General features: G+C 46.2%; 1 protein-coding gene across 2 annotated transcripts in view; it reads right to left on the minus strand.

The window, feature by feature from the left end:
- Positions 1 to 16,487, minus strand: part of LOC118235894 (gamma-aminobutyric acid receptor subunit beta-2) — a 66,236-nt gene that overhangs the window by 13,963 nt on the left and 35,786 nt on the right. For both annotated transcript variants that reach the window (XM_035433763.1, XM_035433764.1), the window contains exon 5: positions 6,613 to 6,695. In XM_035433763.1, coding sequence (XP_035289654.1) covers positions 6,613 to 6,695 — 83 coding nt within the window. The remainder of the gene's footprint in view (positions 1 to 6,612; positions 6,696 to 16,487) is intronic.

Genomic DNA, 16,487 nt, shown 5'->3' on the forward strand with positions numbered 1-16,487 from the left:
AGAATTTGTTTATCTCCAGCACTCGGCTGCTCTCGGGAATTAGTGAAGATTACGCGCGGGCTGTGCACGGGGTACGATAATTACTTTCCCGAAAAAATATTAACAGCTCTGTCCGCGAAACTTTAATCAATCCAGATTTCTGAAACATGTTTTATTCTCAACCGCCGCTAATGGGAGGCATAAATTCACCGCGCATCGACCGGAGCCGGTGACCATGGCGATAATAACTGCCCCTTGGCCCATCCCGCTGGTGCTTTGCCCTCGGCGTACCTTGTAAAAAGGGCTAAAATCTTTTTTTTAAAAAGCATCTCTGACAACAAACACAGAAACAACAGCCAGTGGCGCAATTACGTCTGATATAACGCCGGCTAATGTTTTCCGCCTCTCTGAAAAAAGAAAGATTTATTTTTAGGGAGGACGCTCTCTTTCACGGCCCGAGAGGAAATAAAACAGGGACGGCTTTTAAGTTAAAAAAAAAAAACAAAAAAAAAACGAAGAGAGAAAAATCAGACTCTGTTTAAATTTGGCGGAGCGCTGAACGCACACTCAGGCCTCTGAGTGGCCACTCCGGCTGTGTCACGAGAGGTCTGATGTCACACATGCAGCTGATCCCTCCCCCGCCCCCCCCAGCCCCCCCCCCCCACCCCCACCCCCCCATCCCGCCCCAACCACCACTCCCCGAGGGCATTTCAGCTTTGTGTGACCTCCATGGAAAGAACTAGAATAACACCCCCTGCGCCCCCCCCCCCCCCCCCTCCCACCCCTCCTTCATCCCACAACAGGCCCGTCCACATCACATGGGTCCGTTGTACACTGGAAAGACAGAGAGTGGGACTCCCCCTGTTGAGCACCCACTCATGAATAATACCTATTCCATCCACTCTATTGGCCAGAGCATTGGGAGTACTGTTGCGTTGCGATCCAACAACCCCCCCAATCCCCCCCCCAACCCCCCCTCGCATGGGGGGAGTCAGTGGGCCGCAGCTTAAATCCGCCCTTTGTAAAGCCCTGTGACATCAAAGAGCGAAGCTGTACGCGCTGTACGAATCACCCTACAGAGGGGGGGGGGGGAGGTGGGTGGAATGGCAACCCGACCGTTTTCAGAGTTAACGCCGCCACACTGCGTCGGTCGCCCCGGGAAACGCCCCGAGCCGAAGCGCGTTACAGGGCATCCGACGGGAGAAACTAAGCAAATTCAGGCTGACTGGACGGGTTACATAAAGCCATCACCTGGAAACTAACCCACGCCACGGCGCTCGAAAGACACAAAATGGCCGACGGGATACGGGACGCCACGTAGCAGGGGCTGATTACATATTATTATTTTATTTTTATTTATTTTTAATTTTTACGAAGCATCCTTATTAAGGGCATAGGAAAACAGGCTCTGTGTCGCAGCGGGAAGCGGGAGATGGGTTGAGAGATTGAGAGTGAGTGAGTCACGGGCAGCGACCGAAATAAAACCCCTCCTCCGTGCCCACGCACGTCCGTCGCGTGGTAAGCCCTCCAACAAGGCAACCGGAAAAAAAAAAAAAACGAAAAAACCGAGAGAGATATTCATACGCGCTCAAGTTGATGAGAACCACGGCTGGGATCTCTCTCTCTCTCTCTCTCTCTCTCTCTCTCTCTCTCTCTCTGTAGGCATGGAAACCAACCCTTTGGTAAAGACGTAGTGGAACTGATTATACACAAATCAAACGGCCCTGTGCACTTCTGCATTCGCCCAGAAGCTAAGCGAATCAATCAAACACATGTACACACGTGCGTGCACACATGCCCACTCACATGAGCGCACCGGGGGTACGCAGACAGTGTATGCACGTACAGCTATAAATAACATTCTTATGCACGCAACGGCACAGCAACGTCGTACGCACACATCATCACGGCAGTTGTTACACAAACACACACACACACTTAAGAAACACACACACACACACGCATACATACACACGCATACACACGCACACACATGCACAAACACACACATACATGCGAGGACACACACACATGCACACAAATGCACACCCACACACACACACACACACACATACACACGCACACACACACACACACACAACACATGCACACACACACACACACACACACACACACAACACATGCACACACACCCACACACACACACACACACACACACACACACACACACACACACACACACACACACACACTCACACACACACATACACACACACACACACACACTCATACATACACACGCACACACACCCACACACACACACACACACACACACACCAGAAGACACACGTTCCGCTGTTAGTGTAGCTAATCTGCTAGCCACCTTACACACAGTGCCAGTGTCTGGCTGTCTGTAGCAGTGTTACCGGGCGGACGGGGAACATTGCTCATAAGGCCTGGAGGTTGCCTCTGGACATCCACAGATAAACCACGGGGGAACACATTTACCAGCAAGACTGAGAAAAGGCTAAATCACCTCGAAACGTTCCTTGCCAAAAAAGAGAGAAATAAAAGCAAGAAGTAACTGGCAAATGCGTCTCTACCTCCGATTAGAGAACCTATCTCTTCTGAAGACCGGGCAATTCATTTTTGTCCCCTATAGGGGAAACGAGTCTCTGGTCTTTATTTTAGGAACTATATATTCTCCTTTTACTGAGACTACACTACAAGGGAAATTCAATAAAAATAAAATAAATAATATCTGTATTAAAAACATTTATGACATCCAAGACATCTTTTTTTCTCTGTCCCTGGTCTCATGAGTATATAACATGTTTTCACAGCTTTTTTGAAAGCCAAATAATGGAAGAAAACAAGTTGCCATGGCATCGGTGGAGAGAAAAAAATATATACATTACATTTTATACTTCTGAATCATTTTAGGGACGATGAAATGTTATTTGGCGAAAAACAAAACCTGCACCATCAACCCTATCTATAACAGGTCACATGGTCTCCGGGCATCAAGACTCGGATTCATGGAGGACCAACAGACAGTTGTCTCTGAACATGCTAAAACAAAAGCTCCCACACAACCAAACCAGCATGCACTGCAAAAAAAAAAAAAAAACACAGGATTTCTCTTCTGGTTCTCTGTGCATTCCCAAGTGCGATGTTAACTCAACCCTTACAGAGTGCATACGGTCCCTGTAGGACTCATATGTACTCCGCTGGGAGTTTTTATTTAACACCGAACGTTTTACGGTGCATCCCATAGCAAGTCACCGGACATACAAACTGATGCCGGGAGGCAGAGGCTTGCTCTCCAAATAAAGAAGCCTTTCAGAGCACGGCCCTGTCCTACTTACTCACCCAGCCATTCTACTCCCTATTTAACACCCACCCTACTTATTCACCCATGAGCCAAACACAGACCGAAAAACAAACAACAAAAAAATTACATTACAGGCATTCAGCTGACACTCTTGTCCAGAGCGACTTACTTACTAACCTTCACATCCATTTATACAGCTGGACATACGTATATTGAGGCAATGCAGGTTAAGTGCCTTACACAGGGGTAGCACAGCAGTGTATCAAACGTGTGACCTTCAGGTTACAAGACCAGTTCCTCACCCATTGTGCTACGCTGCCGAATTGCGTGCTATACATATTTATGTATGTTTGCCATCAGCCGTGGCCGTGATCGCCAGAAATGGCGACGACGCACCAAGATGGCGGGAAGCCCTGTTGACCTCCAGGCAGCTCTGCTGCGGTTATTAGCATGACAGACAGAGCGGCGTCTCCTCAATCAGCGTCCGACTTCACAGTCCCATGCATCCCCCGCAGACGAGCTGCTAATTATGATTTATAATGTGGCCCCCTTGATGTAGAGATTTATATGGTGTAGCTCTCTGCATCGCTGTTAGGATATCCTGTGCGTCGTGTTGCGAATGCTAATCGAGAGACTGAGGCCCACAAGGTTTCCGTTTTACAAATGGAACAGCGGCGCATTGTGAAGCTAGGGAACGAGCTAACTGACTGTAGGTCCGGAGCCCTTGATGCACAGCCAAATTCAAGCCAAAACTCTGTACGCCATTTACGCCAAAAACTTGTCCCGCGCGGTTCTGCAAAAGAATTCCAACTTGTTCCGCACTTTTAATACTGCAGTGTTTCGTCGGGAGGTTTTCAGAGAGATCGGAGGGATCAGACGGGCAAAGTTTGCTGTGAGGAGGGAAGCGAGAGAGAAAAAAGGAAGAAAGAAAGGAAGGAAGACAGGAGCGAGAGACGAGTGGAAGAGACGAGAGAAGGCGCCGGAGGAAAAACCCTTAGCACGGGGGCCGTGAGTCTGACGGACGACTCCGTGATCAAACGTGGCCGAACCGCGGCAAGTCTCGGCACGCCAGAAAAAACGAAGAGGAAAAAAAAACCTTGCGTGCTTTTTTTTTATTAGGACACAAATTAAAAACGTGCTCGGCGCAGACGCTGAAGAAAAAAAAGCAACAAGATGGCCGCCAAATTAGGAAGCAGGCTTTGCGCTCAGGAACGGGACTAGCGGGCGCTCCGTGAGACTCGTTTCCGATGTTCTCCCCCGCCACTCGTCCCCCTTTTCTTTTCTTTCATTTTCTTTTTGCATTTAACGGCTGTGCTCGCCAGGCCGTGTTTACCGGCACTTTAGGATGACCCTCGTTTAGTTTAACTTCAAAGCCACGCTTTATGTGGTTGACAGTGACCTTTTAGGTCCAATTATACTCAATTAAATGCTCTCGCTCAGCGCTTCCGTTGGAAGCCAGGGCCTCCTGTGCATCCCGTTGAAGATAAACCGTGTGCGTTTAGGACCACACAGACATTGCACAGTTTACTCACGTTTGCTTTTTCAAACACTTGACGTGACCCCATTTTCTTACGGCCATTTTCTTCACCCATGGATGGACATGAGACCCTTGAACCGCTGGAACCCTGAGGGCTGGATTACTGGTGATGGGTTCACAGTTTGCCTCGTAATGCGTGTGTGTGTGTTTGTGTCTGTGTGTGTGTGTGTGTGGGTGTGTTTGTTTGTGTGTGTGTGTGTGTGTGTGTGTTTGCTTGCGTGTGTGTGTGTGTGTGTTTGTGTGTGTGTGTGCCTGGCCTATTTAAACCAGAATAGAAGACCAGTGCATTGAGTGTTACTGTGGAGCAAACTTGTGTTGTGTTTCAGTGAACTTCCAGGTGAGCAGCATGGGATGGAAAAAAAACTATTTCTTCCTTTGGTAAGAAGTATTTGTGCTGAATTTCTACACTGTCCTGACTTTGACACCGAGGAAAGAAGCTTTGGCTCCTACTTTTCCCACGATGCACCTGAAACAATGACTCATTTACTACAAAATGCCAACCAGTAGTAGAGGTAGACCAAAGGCACCAATGTGTGGAACAGAAATATTAAAATATTAAAATTGCTCTTTTGTGATTGACAGCAGTAGTGATGCAGTATATTCACAGTGAATGCATACACAGAATAAATGGAAACAATAATAATAAAATAAAAATTCAAACCAATATTCCTGGAATTAAAGAAAGGATCACTGGCTCCATCCAACAAAAAGAAAAGCACAATCTATTGTTTTTTAACCTAGAAATGAAATCCCTGGCTCACTCCATCATTAATGCCCTGTTAATTTTTTAAATGATTCTTTCACTGTGATTTTTCATCCACAGATAAGAAACAGACTTCTCAGAACAAAGGTTATGTTACATGGGTGTTGATAAGGTGGGACTGTCTGATGTTACATAATGATGTTACGTGTATGTAATCTTACAGATACCGCCAACTCCTGCCACATCTGAAGCAAAACTCTGAAACATGAAATGCTCTTTGGTTTCAGCATCAAAATTACCTACAGAACATATTTCATTCATCTATAAACAATGCTCACCGTGAACCACCGTTCAAAGAACGCCGGTGTTATTTGAATAGAATATTTTCCGTGGACTGATTTTTAATAAGACCAAAAGAATAGAAAATCCTGTCCTCAAAAAGCGCAATATTCTCTTTGAAAACATCCACATTCTCTTTCAGTCTCAAGCAACAAAGCTTCGCTTTTCACTGCAGAGCAAAAACGGAATATATTTGATTTCCTTGCCTTGGTAATTAGTGTCAGACTGGGTAACATGCATCCATTTTAATATCCACCCCTCCCCTCTGCTGCTTCTTCTCTAGCACAGTTCTAGTTTTTTTATTTTTATGTTAGTTCCTCATGATAATGATCCGATGCAATGGATTGGTGACCTGTCCAAGGTGTATTCCTTCCTGCCTCTTGGCCAATACATGCTGGGATAGGCTCAACATCCCCAACCCCCCCCCCCCCCCCACCCCCCTTCCATGACCCTGACCAGGAATAAGTGGGTATAGACAATGGATGGATGGATGGATGGATGGACGATAATGGTCGTGTCATACTTGAGGAGTCTTGCTCTGGCTGCAGCACACAGCTGTGAGCTCAGCTGTACTGTAACACAGACAGGGTGCTGATGGTGTTTCTTAGGGGCACAGTTGGCTGTGTTAGGTACAGTTTAAGACGAGGCCTGTCTCCTTCAGCCAGTTGGTTTGGGTAAATGGCGTCAGAAGCAAAAAAAAAAAAAGTGTAATAAATGTATGTTTTTTTTTTTTAAAAAGGAGGAAATGACACACTCACAGCTCTCGATCTCCAGCGTGCAGTTCTGTTCATCCAGCGGGTATCTTCTCAAGTCCATCATGCATGCAGCGGTGGTAGTGATCCTGGGGGGGAGAGGGGGGTTGGGTTCGGGTGGGATGGGGGGAGAGAGCAGACAGAGGTCAGTCTAAAGTTTGGAGGCCTAGACAGCTACTCAGTTAAAAAAAAAAAGTTATAGCACTTTGAGGTTATAACACCCAGGCTCCTGTTTCATAGGTTATAACACTCAGAGGTTATAACACCCAGGCTCCTGTTTCATAGGTTATAACACTCAGAGGTTATAACACCCAGGCTCCTGTTTCATAGGTTATAACACTCAGAGGTTATAACACCCAGGCTCCTGTTTCAGATGTTATAACACTCACAGACTCTTGTTTCAGTGCTTATGACACTCAGGCTTCCGTTTCAGATGTCATGACACTCTGAGCTTATAACATTCAGGCTTCTGTTTCAGATGTCATAACACTCTGAGCTTATAACATTCAGGCTTCTGTTTCAGACGTCATAACACTCTGAACTTATAACATTCAGGCTTCTGTTTCAGACGTCATAACACTCTGAGCTTATAACATTCAGGCTTCCGTTTCAGATGTCATAACACTCTGAGCTTATAACATTCTGGCTCCTGTTTCAGGTTGTTATAACTCAGTTCACGCGGTGCACTGGAGACAAAGCCCTTGAACTCATCCGACATTATTTTTGTGAAGCCTTGCTTGAAAACAGAGACAGACCCCTGAATTAGCCCTGTTTGAATAACCGACATGGGGGTGGGTTTTCATTAAGCAAATTACGCTCACAATCAGAATCTGTACGATTCTAAAGTCAACGCCTACTAGATAGCTCTAAGTATCCTAAGTGCATATAATGCAACTTAATGACACTGCCTGCTATTACCACTTTAGGGGGGATCTGTATAATTTATTCTTTTGATGTCTCTGTCATGATTCAGATAAAGCTATTAATGCGATATAGCTAATGATAAAGGAGGCTGGTAAAGATTTATAATATAATTAGCACGGAATAAAGAACCGTGTCTGCTTTACCAAGCAGCTGCATCATTAGTGCTTCCAGAAAATACTATGAGGCCAACGCTGAGCCGCGAAAGAACATTTATTTTCCGCTGATTAGCAGATCCACAGACAGAAACTTGGGTCTAATTGCAACGCGACGTTGCTTCCTAGAGCCGTGACCTTTCCAACCAGACAGCCAGCCAGAGCACCTGGGCCGAAAAAAAAAAAAAAAAAAAAACTTCCGCGATTTTAAACACAGGAGTGAAATCCGTGCCCCTTTCTTCACAACGTGGGATCAAACGTTTTTTCTTTGAATCCCGCGCACCGAAGGGAACTAAGGAATCCAGACAGTGCACGATGAAGCAATGAGGTCGTCCCGTTCCGTTCTGCCACCGGCTTCTGTGACATCACAAAAGGAGAAGATAAATAAGCGTTCCTCCTTGCCTTGCATAATTCCAGAGTTAGTGGGCCCACAGAGCCTGTGGATTAGAAGAGGGAATCCAATCCCCTGTCCTACTTTATTCCTTCTTTAAATCACCTTGCCAGTGGCAGCCAGCTCCGGCTGCCCCCTGCTTGACAATTCAATCGCGGCACCGCCACAGGACGCCCGGCGAAATTAGGGCAAGAAAGCGGGGTATAAATAACAGTCGGAGGGTATTTATAGAACACTACATCACAGGTGGAAGACACGCCGCTCTCTCTGAGAAATTGTCACTTCAGTTTGGGTTACCTTCACCGTTCTTCACCTTGTCGAAGGAGAAGAAACAACGTACGAGCAAGTTCAGATGAAAAAATACAGTCCCACAAACCAGTCAAACCCACCCCCCCCCCACGCGCCCCCCCCCCCCCCACCCACCCACCACATGAAAAAGGGCTATTGTAAAATGGCACTCGCTCAGACACAACCTCTTATGTGTTGCAAAGAGAATTCATATCCACTTTGAAAACAGGCCATACATTTCCCCTTAATCACCACCACCCCCACCCCCCAGACACACACACACACACATGCACACAGCCATTAAAATGTCAAACTGGAATTGAGAGGGTACGCTCGATCACCAGGGGGTAGCAGATGCCGGAATGTAAACATCTGAAGCTGTGAACTGAACCAAAATGCCATAAAGAACATCAGCGTAAAGTGTAAAAACATGAACAGCCCATCTTATCGCATCAGGCGCCTGCAGTCTGTAGAATGTCATGTCGGTGACCGTCCTCTAAATGCTCACTGCCCACCAAGTTAATGGAAATAGAATAGAGTAGAATAGAATAGAATAGAATAGAACTACATTTTTGCAAAGGCCCATATTATTACACAATGTTTTGTGTAAATATGTACCTCAAATCCCAAATTTAAACTAGACTTACACTCTCTATGTCCAATGTACATTCTTCATTGTATTGTTCAAAAAATAAAATTTTTTTTAGCACTGGCTCAAAGAGAAAAAATATGATAATTATGGATCATATCTGGGAGGGGGGGGGGGTGAGAGAATGTTAGCATAAGACAGGTTTCACTCAAATCCTGTAAAGTATTTTTCAAAATGTTTGGCTGTATGTAAAATATTATTATTTTTTGTCAAGCAAAAGCTCCAAACCGCCAGGATGACTTGAATGAAAAAAAAAGCCTCAGGAATACCTTGCCACAAATCAGTGAGAAGAAAGAAACGATCTGCTATGAATACTATGGGGGAATCCATTTTGAGTGTGCTAAATCAACTGCCTTTGCCCCCTGCACCACAACTGCCTCTTTAAGTGCATTTAAGCCTTCAAGGTGTGACATACATATGTGATTAGAACGTTCTTAGCTGAACATTCTAATGCTGATGTAACAATCACTACTGGTAACTGAGAGCAGTGTAATTCTAGAACACTGACTTAAAGAAATTTTAAAAAATAAACCATCCAAAAAAACCCCCAGCTCTTCACAAGGGTTAATCTAACGGCTTTGCAAAACCGACATCCATGAAACACAATTTACACATAAATAAAGCCAAGCTATGAATATTCTATATTTAAATGCGCTGAAATTATAATCAACGGTATCTAAGCCCCATGAAATAACAGCGGTATTTGGAAATGTGGGCTCGTATGCTTCCTTTAATGCATTTGAAATTGACGATCAGTAAGAAAACTCATGGGGAAGCAGTCTCTACGCTATTAAATCCATCAATCTCCTTCTTTTTTTGCGCAAGAAAAACACTTTAATATATAACCAGGGATTAGATTATTCTGGAAAACTGAGAAACGATGCCAGGGTAGCTACAGGGGATACATATTGAGCTGACAAGAAGGGTCGTCAAACCCTGACTTAGTTATAATTCTCCCCAGTCCTGAAAGCAATCTCTGCACACGCATCTGCTACCCCCCCCCCCCCCCCCCCCCCCCCCCCCCCCCCACCCCACCCCAATCTGAGGAGTTAAAGACATTCCGCACAACAGGCCCGGAGGGGAGGTCCCCCACAAAACGCACAAAACCCCAAGACTTTATGGACCCGGCCCGCTACAGTTCCTCAATATCTCCGCTGTATTTCCCCGAGGGATTCTCCTCAGCTCATATCGTCCCGGGGAAGGTTTTCGACGTAGCGCGAGTGTTCCGTGGCACACGCCCGCAAACGGGCCGACCGTAAAAATCCCAGGTTTTTTTTTTTTTTGATGAGAGCCGCAAACGCAATATGAGTGCAAACGTATCGCCAGGGCTTTCAGGGATGCGCCAGTTTACGGTCGAATGCCAGTGCCAAAAAAATATGCCTTTTCCACCCGACTGCAGGTCCTGGAAGACTTCCAGCGCAACCACAGGGGGCAGCATACCTTTATCTAAATGACAATCTCCCCCGTCCACTGGGGCCTGAAGAAGGGAAGAAAGGACAAAATGACAAAATGACAAAATGAGATTTTCGAAATGGTGCTAGAGGCCTGACAGAAATGAATGTGGTGCTGATTTTTTTTTTTTTTGTTCTCTGAAGGAAAAGGGGGCACCACATGTACCATCGGGGGCCAGATCTGCCGGGTGAAAATCCAAAATCATATTACTATAATAATATTCCCGGGCCGGGACAATAATATTTACCAAGTTCACGGACCACTGGGCCTCTGCCCCCTTCCTCCAGGGCCTGGAATTGTAGCTGGTTGACCCCCCCTACACCCAGGTGACCTTGTCAGCAGCATAAGAAGCTCTACAACCCCAATCCCCCCCCCCAGGCCAAATTTCCAATGTTCACTAAACAGGAGACAAACATGGCATCGGGCTCGCCATATTTTCTCAGCAAAAAATTTAAAAAAAAAACGAGCTCGAATTACACAGTCCGTAATTACACAAACGCACTTCACTGCTGCAGCTGCAATTAACCTGGCCACCAGGAAAAAGACGAAAAAAAAGAAGAAGAAGAAGAAGCGCTTGAGGAAGAGATGTGTGCCAAGCAGCACACTGACGTGCTGGAGCAAAAGCACAGAGAAGCCGACATGATTTATTTGGTCTGCAGATGTCCTTACACCGGGTGAAATATTAGCCGTATTTTATACACTGTGGCTGGAACTCACAAAAGCAATTCAGGTTGGGGTGGGCAATAAGCTCTAAAAAGTAATATAGCAAAATATATCTCATCTTGACGCGAACAATCTTGAAGCACGAGAGAGTGGAGAACATCCCAGAATGCAGGGGTTTGCTCTTGGCTTTCACCATAGCCTTTTTTTAACCTTGAGTGCTCAATCATATAGATAAATACAACATTAGAAAGCTTGAGTATTCCACATGGCGCTCTTCAGCAATACCGTTCACGAAATATATCCTTGTGTCTAACGCCGGTCGCGCTTCCTGTTTTTATAAACGGAAAGTGTGACATTCCTGTGCTTGTTGTTCTGTGTACGATCCTGGTGCAGTTTAAGTACGGTACGTCTGATTTCACACCTTCCCAGCCGACACCAAATGCTCTCACAGCGTTGCTGAAGTGTTTTGATAATGTTATGGCATTGCCACAACATAGGAGCACCATTGTGAGGACCATTGCGTGTTAGCTGGGTGGTTTATGAGGTCAATCTGTAACTGAGGGCCATAAACTACGGACGAGGTTCTACTGCACATGCAAATCAGTGCCATTAGCTTATAAAATAGCCAGGCTGGACGACATTCAAGGACATCTTCAAAGTGCATGATGTATTAGAAAAAACACACTTCAATAATAGCTGAAACAAAACCACTTGGAACAACCAAGAATTCTGAAAACCAAAAATTATAGTCAGCAATGTCCACAAAGATATTTACAAACATTGCAGGATGCACATACAATATCAGGATAGTAACCAACTTAATAAATAATAAACAAAAGAAGCTCGCTATGTTGGAATTCGTCAGGTGCACGCTATATGGCAGCCTGTCTTAGGGTACACATACCAATACAGATGCCTTTCATAGCTGGTTTCTGTTATCTGTGAGAAACCTCAGAAATCATGACCTCACAGTATGGAAAACAAAGATGCGCTGCTTTAAAAAAAAAAGATGCCTAATAACATATTTATGCATTCTTTTGCAATATCCTCTATAGCATTAAAATTTATGCTGTGCCACAAATAATAATTGCGATGATAACCCAATGCTGTCACATTGCCTGGCGATAAAAATTCAGGTACATTGCCAAAGTATGGAGCAGCAGTCGTGCCCTTGGATTCAAACCTGCAACCTATCGACTGTGTCAGGCTGCTTAACCACTTAAATTGGCAGTGGCTGACAGGCGGAAGGCAAAGTCAACGGGAGCCCTGCGATAGTGGGGGGATAGCCGGGGAGAGGGGGGGGGGGGGGCTCAGGACGTGGTCGTGTGTGCGACCGGGTGACGTCCGCGTTTAGAGCCATAATGGGCGAGTTTATAGCCGCAATGGCCGGGTAATGATCTCTGCCCCGCCGACTGCCACAGATAATCCCCCCGCTGAGCAACGGAACTGGAGATGAGGCTTCCCTGGGGCCATGAGGATTTAATCACCTCCCCCTCACCGCCCCTTCCCCCCCCCCCCCCACCAGCCCCCCCATCAGCACTCCTGCTCTACCACAGAGCAAGGCTGAGGTCACTGGACCCACAAGCACTGCAGTCTATTATGAGGATGGGGGGGGGGGAGCAATAGAAGGCACAGAATGAATAGGCCGCTGCCTTTATGAATCGCACGCAAGAGTTCCCCCCCCTCGGGGCCGTCATGTGACCGACTGCTTCCTCCAAGCCAATCACAGCCCTCTTTGTGTGTGTGTGTGTGTGTGTTATCCTCGTTACATAAAAGGGAACTGCTGTTACGATTATTTAGTATGTACAAAAGTATGTATTTAAACTTCACGGTGTGGTCCAACATTCACAGTGAAGGACCATCACTCTGCGACCGGCATCACTTTTTCGCATTTTCCCCTACTTGAAAAACACCGAAGCCGCGCGTTGAAAATGAGTCATCAGGCACATTTTCAGACGGCTAAGGACTTTAAGGACCTCGCCATTCTCTACCTCAGACGCCTCACATCCGCGCCTCTGGAGAGGCGTGTTCGAACGCGGTTCAGGTCCCCTCCCTTCACCGCACCCGGTTTCGCGGGTCTGAATCGGTTTTGATTGGTGCGGTTTTTTTTGTACCGCGGAAACCGCGAACGCCGTCAGACCGCGCGGCTCCCAGGAAAGGGTGGGGACGCCCGGCTTCAGCGCCGTCGTGCCGCTCCAGAGACCAGCATTCGGGTCCGCCGCTCGTGTTTCTGACTCTAATGAAGGAGGAGGGGGACTAAACAACAAAAAAACAAAAAAAAAACAAGTGTCCTCCTTAAGTACTCCTGCCTGGCAGACTGCCACATAAAAATGAAAAAAATAAAAAATAAAACAGAAAAACAGCTGGGAGGAGATGGGTGCCTTTTACAGAGAGTCCTTCAGTAATCAACTCAGCCCAAGAAACATAACACCAGTCAACCGCACCTGCGTTGTGTTTCCCTGAGCCAGGTAGCCAGGGATATGCGGCTATTCCCACGCACTATGGAGACCAGCAGCAGATGTCTCACACGCAAAATTAATGTAAAAAGTAAAAAAAATAAATGAAAAAAGCACTGCTGCCAGACCTATTAAATGCAGTGCCCCACAGAGAAAGCCAGTCTCTGTCTACAAGGAATATATAACCTGTGTGGCTTCAGCACAGCAAGGTAGAATCCTTTCAGCAGAGATGAGTCTATACTTGTTTTTAGTGTTTTTTGTAGTTTTTTTTTTTTTTTGATGGAGTGATACTTCGCAGGTGGCATGAATCTCATTTGGTGCATATGGCAGGAGCCTGCCACGGTGGCAGTTGTTAAAAAAGTAAATAAATAAATAAGATCTGCAGTTTCAAATTAACACACTCAAGGAAGCCCACATGCTGGAGGGCTGGTTCATCGAGCCCCACGCGCGGAAGTGAAGAAGCTCACGTTTCCTGCTCCATTCACACTCTCTTTGTTGCTGTTCATTTCCTATCAGCTACAGGTTATCTGGATTGTGCCTTCGGTGCACTTAAACGTGGCGCAAATCGGCAGTTCCCGAAACTGCAGTTTGCCCAGTTTAATGGGAAACTGACATTTGAGCGCAACAGTATAGGTGTTTGGGACAGGGGTGGGGGGTCGGTCCTTTTTGACAGCGTCCCACTTTTTTTAATGCCAGCAAGACTGTCAGTTCTGCTCTGAGAGTTCCCCTCCATTGTAAAGAACAAACACTGGAACGTACTGAATGTACAGGTGCTCCAAACGGTCCACGGAGTGAAAAGGACAGGTGCATTCAATAAAACTGCAAGCCCTCAGTACAATAACTTGACTCCTGACTGTCCCGATCATACCAGCGTCAAGTGTGGCTTGGAATCCCACAGAATGCTGCACTGTCACGGCCACTGTGGAAGCCAGGGCTTCAGCTGGTGGGAAGTCCATCGCACAACAGCGCCTCCGCTGGCCTGGAGGGCTCCTGCAGCCTGGCACGGTCCTCCATCGCCGCTCGGCCACCGGACTGGCAAGCGCGCAGCTCTGCCAGGGGATTGGCAAGTGACAGGAAGCGGCAGCTGGCCGTGTTTGTCCCGCGGAATAGGCGAGCATCCTCCGGAGGAATTCACATAGGATGTTGCAGCAACGGAACGCATGTACAAAATTTTACCGGGGAATTTAACTGGGGATCCCGAAATTTGGGAATGATGAAAAAATAATCACTTTTAAAAAGCTGTGTGTAAATTGATTGGTAGGCTTTGCTCATGTTTAGCCCCCAGAACAAACCCCAATGAACATTCAGACTGAAATACACACGTTCATCTCCACACTCGTCCATGGCCGTGAGACATTTTTAACCGCACGAAACTGAAACCATCTGCTCGCCCCGCCTCCCCCACCGCCCCCCCCGCCCCCCCCCGCCCACCGTTCCTCCCGATGACATGTTCACATCCAGTTATGTGAAAATGATAAAGCGGCGCAATTTGTTCAGTCATCTGAAAAATCACATGCCATTTGAATCCGATTTCAGCAGCGCATGAGTCAGTCAGCCAGTCGGTGTGGAGTTAGCTCGCGTGACCCATACCCCCCCCCCTGCTCCTCTCAGCGGAACACGGGGGCCACAAAGGTGCAAAACAGACTCATTATTTTACGCGCTGTCCCGTGGACTGGGGTTATGGTGAATTAAAACAAACGTTCTAGTCATGTGGAATTTTTTTTTTTTTTGTGTCCTCTGCTCTTTCAAATTGTAGTTAGCAGAAGCCTCTGTTGTCCAACTGGAACGCACTGAATAAAGCATCGCGCTGAAAACATATGCTTTTAATGTCAATCAGCACTACTGCATTCTGTACCTGCTGCCGCACATCACCCTCGTATCATTAAAATCGAATTTAAATACGGTCTAAAAAAAAAAATAGCTTACGGTGTTTTTGTTTTCCGTAACAGCATTATCAAAACGGCGGGAACACTCGCAGCTGAACAGCAGATAATTTAGAACGGACGCACTGACTAACGAGCTCTGGCACACAGTAGCTGCGTGAGTTCGCCCACCGCGTTAGGCTCGATAAGTTCGATCGCTTGCTATCGTTTCTATGACGCGGGCGGCGAGTCAGTGTTCTCCTCTGAGAAAGTGCAGCGCTGTTCTTTTGCACACGCAGTCGTCTTAAAGCTTTACGACCGTGCGCTAGAGTACATGCTAACTCGTTTTTAAGACATAATGGAATGTACAATAAAGGTTTAACTTTACCGCGATACCTCTTCTGCCCACCACTCTGGACATAGATACAGACATAAAGAATGTATTAATAATTCATATTTGATGTTATTGTTGGTTTCTTGCTATTGTTGTTCTCTTCGGTATCTGTTTGGCTGTTGCATTATTGCTATCATTGTTGTGGTTGCTGTTGAGATGTTATGTATTATCATTACCAATTCTATTGCTCTCAATATTAGTCGTAAACATTGAGGAAATAGTATTTATAAAATGGGATAAAAGGAACTGGTCTTGTAACCTAAAGGTCACAGGTTCGATTCCCGGGTAGGACACTGCCGTTGCACCCCTGAGCAAGGTACTTAACCTGCACTGCTTCAGTATATATCCAGCTGTTGACATACATGCAATGTAAGTCACTCTGGATAATCGCGTCTGCTAAATGCCTGTAATGTAATGTTGTAGAACTGATAGTAGTGGTAGTCGTAGTAGTAGGTGTAACTCACTTTGTGCAGTATTAATCAAAACAAACGGACTCAAAATGGCTTTCTTTTCACACGGAGGCCCTCAGTACCTGCTTTAATGCTGGACCACAATTTTAGTCAGGTTTTGGGCTGAAATTTCCTGTGTGATGTATACGGTGATGTGGGTCACGTCCATCGCCAGTGTGACATATGCAACACTATGGCTGT

Source organism: Anguilla anguilla, chromosome 9 (genome assembly GCF_013347855.1).
Source record: "Anguilla anguilla isolate fAngAng1 chromosome 9, fAngAng1.pri, whole genome shotgun sequence".
NCBI classification, from domain to species: domain Eukaryota; kingdom Metazoa; phylum Chordata; class Actinopteri; order Anguilliformes; family Anguillidae; genus Anguilla; species Anguilla anguilla.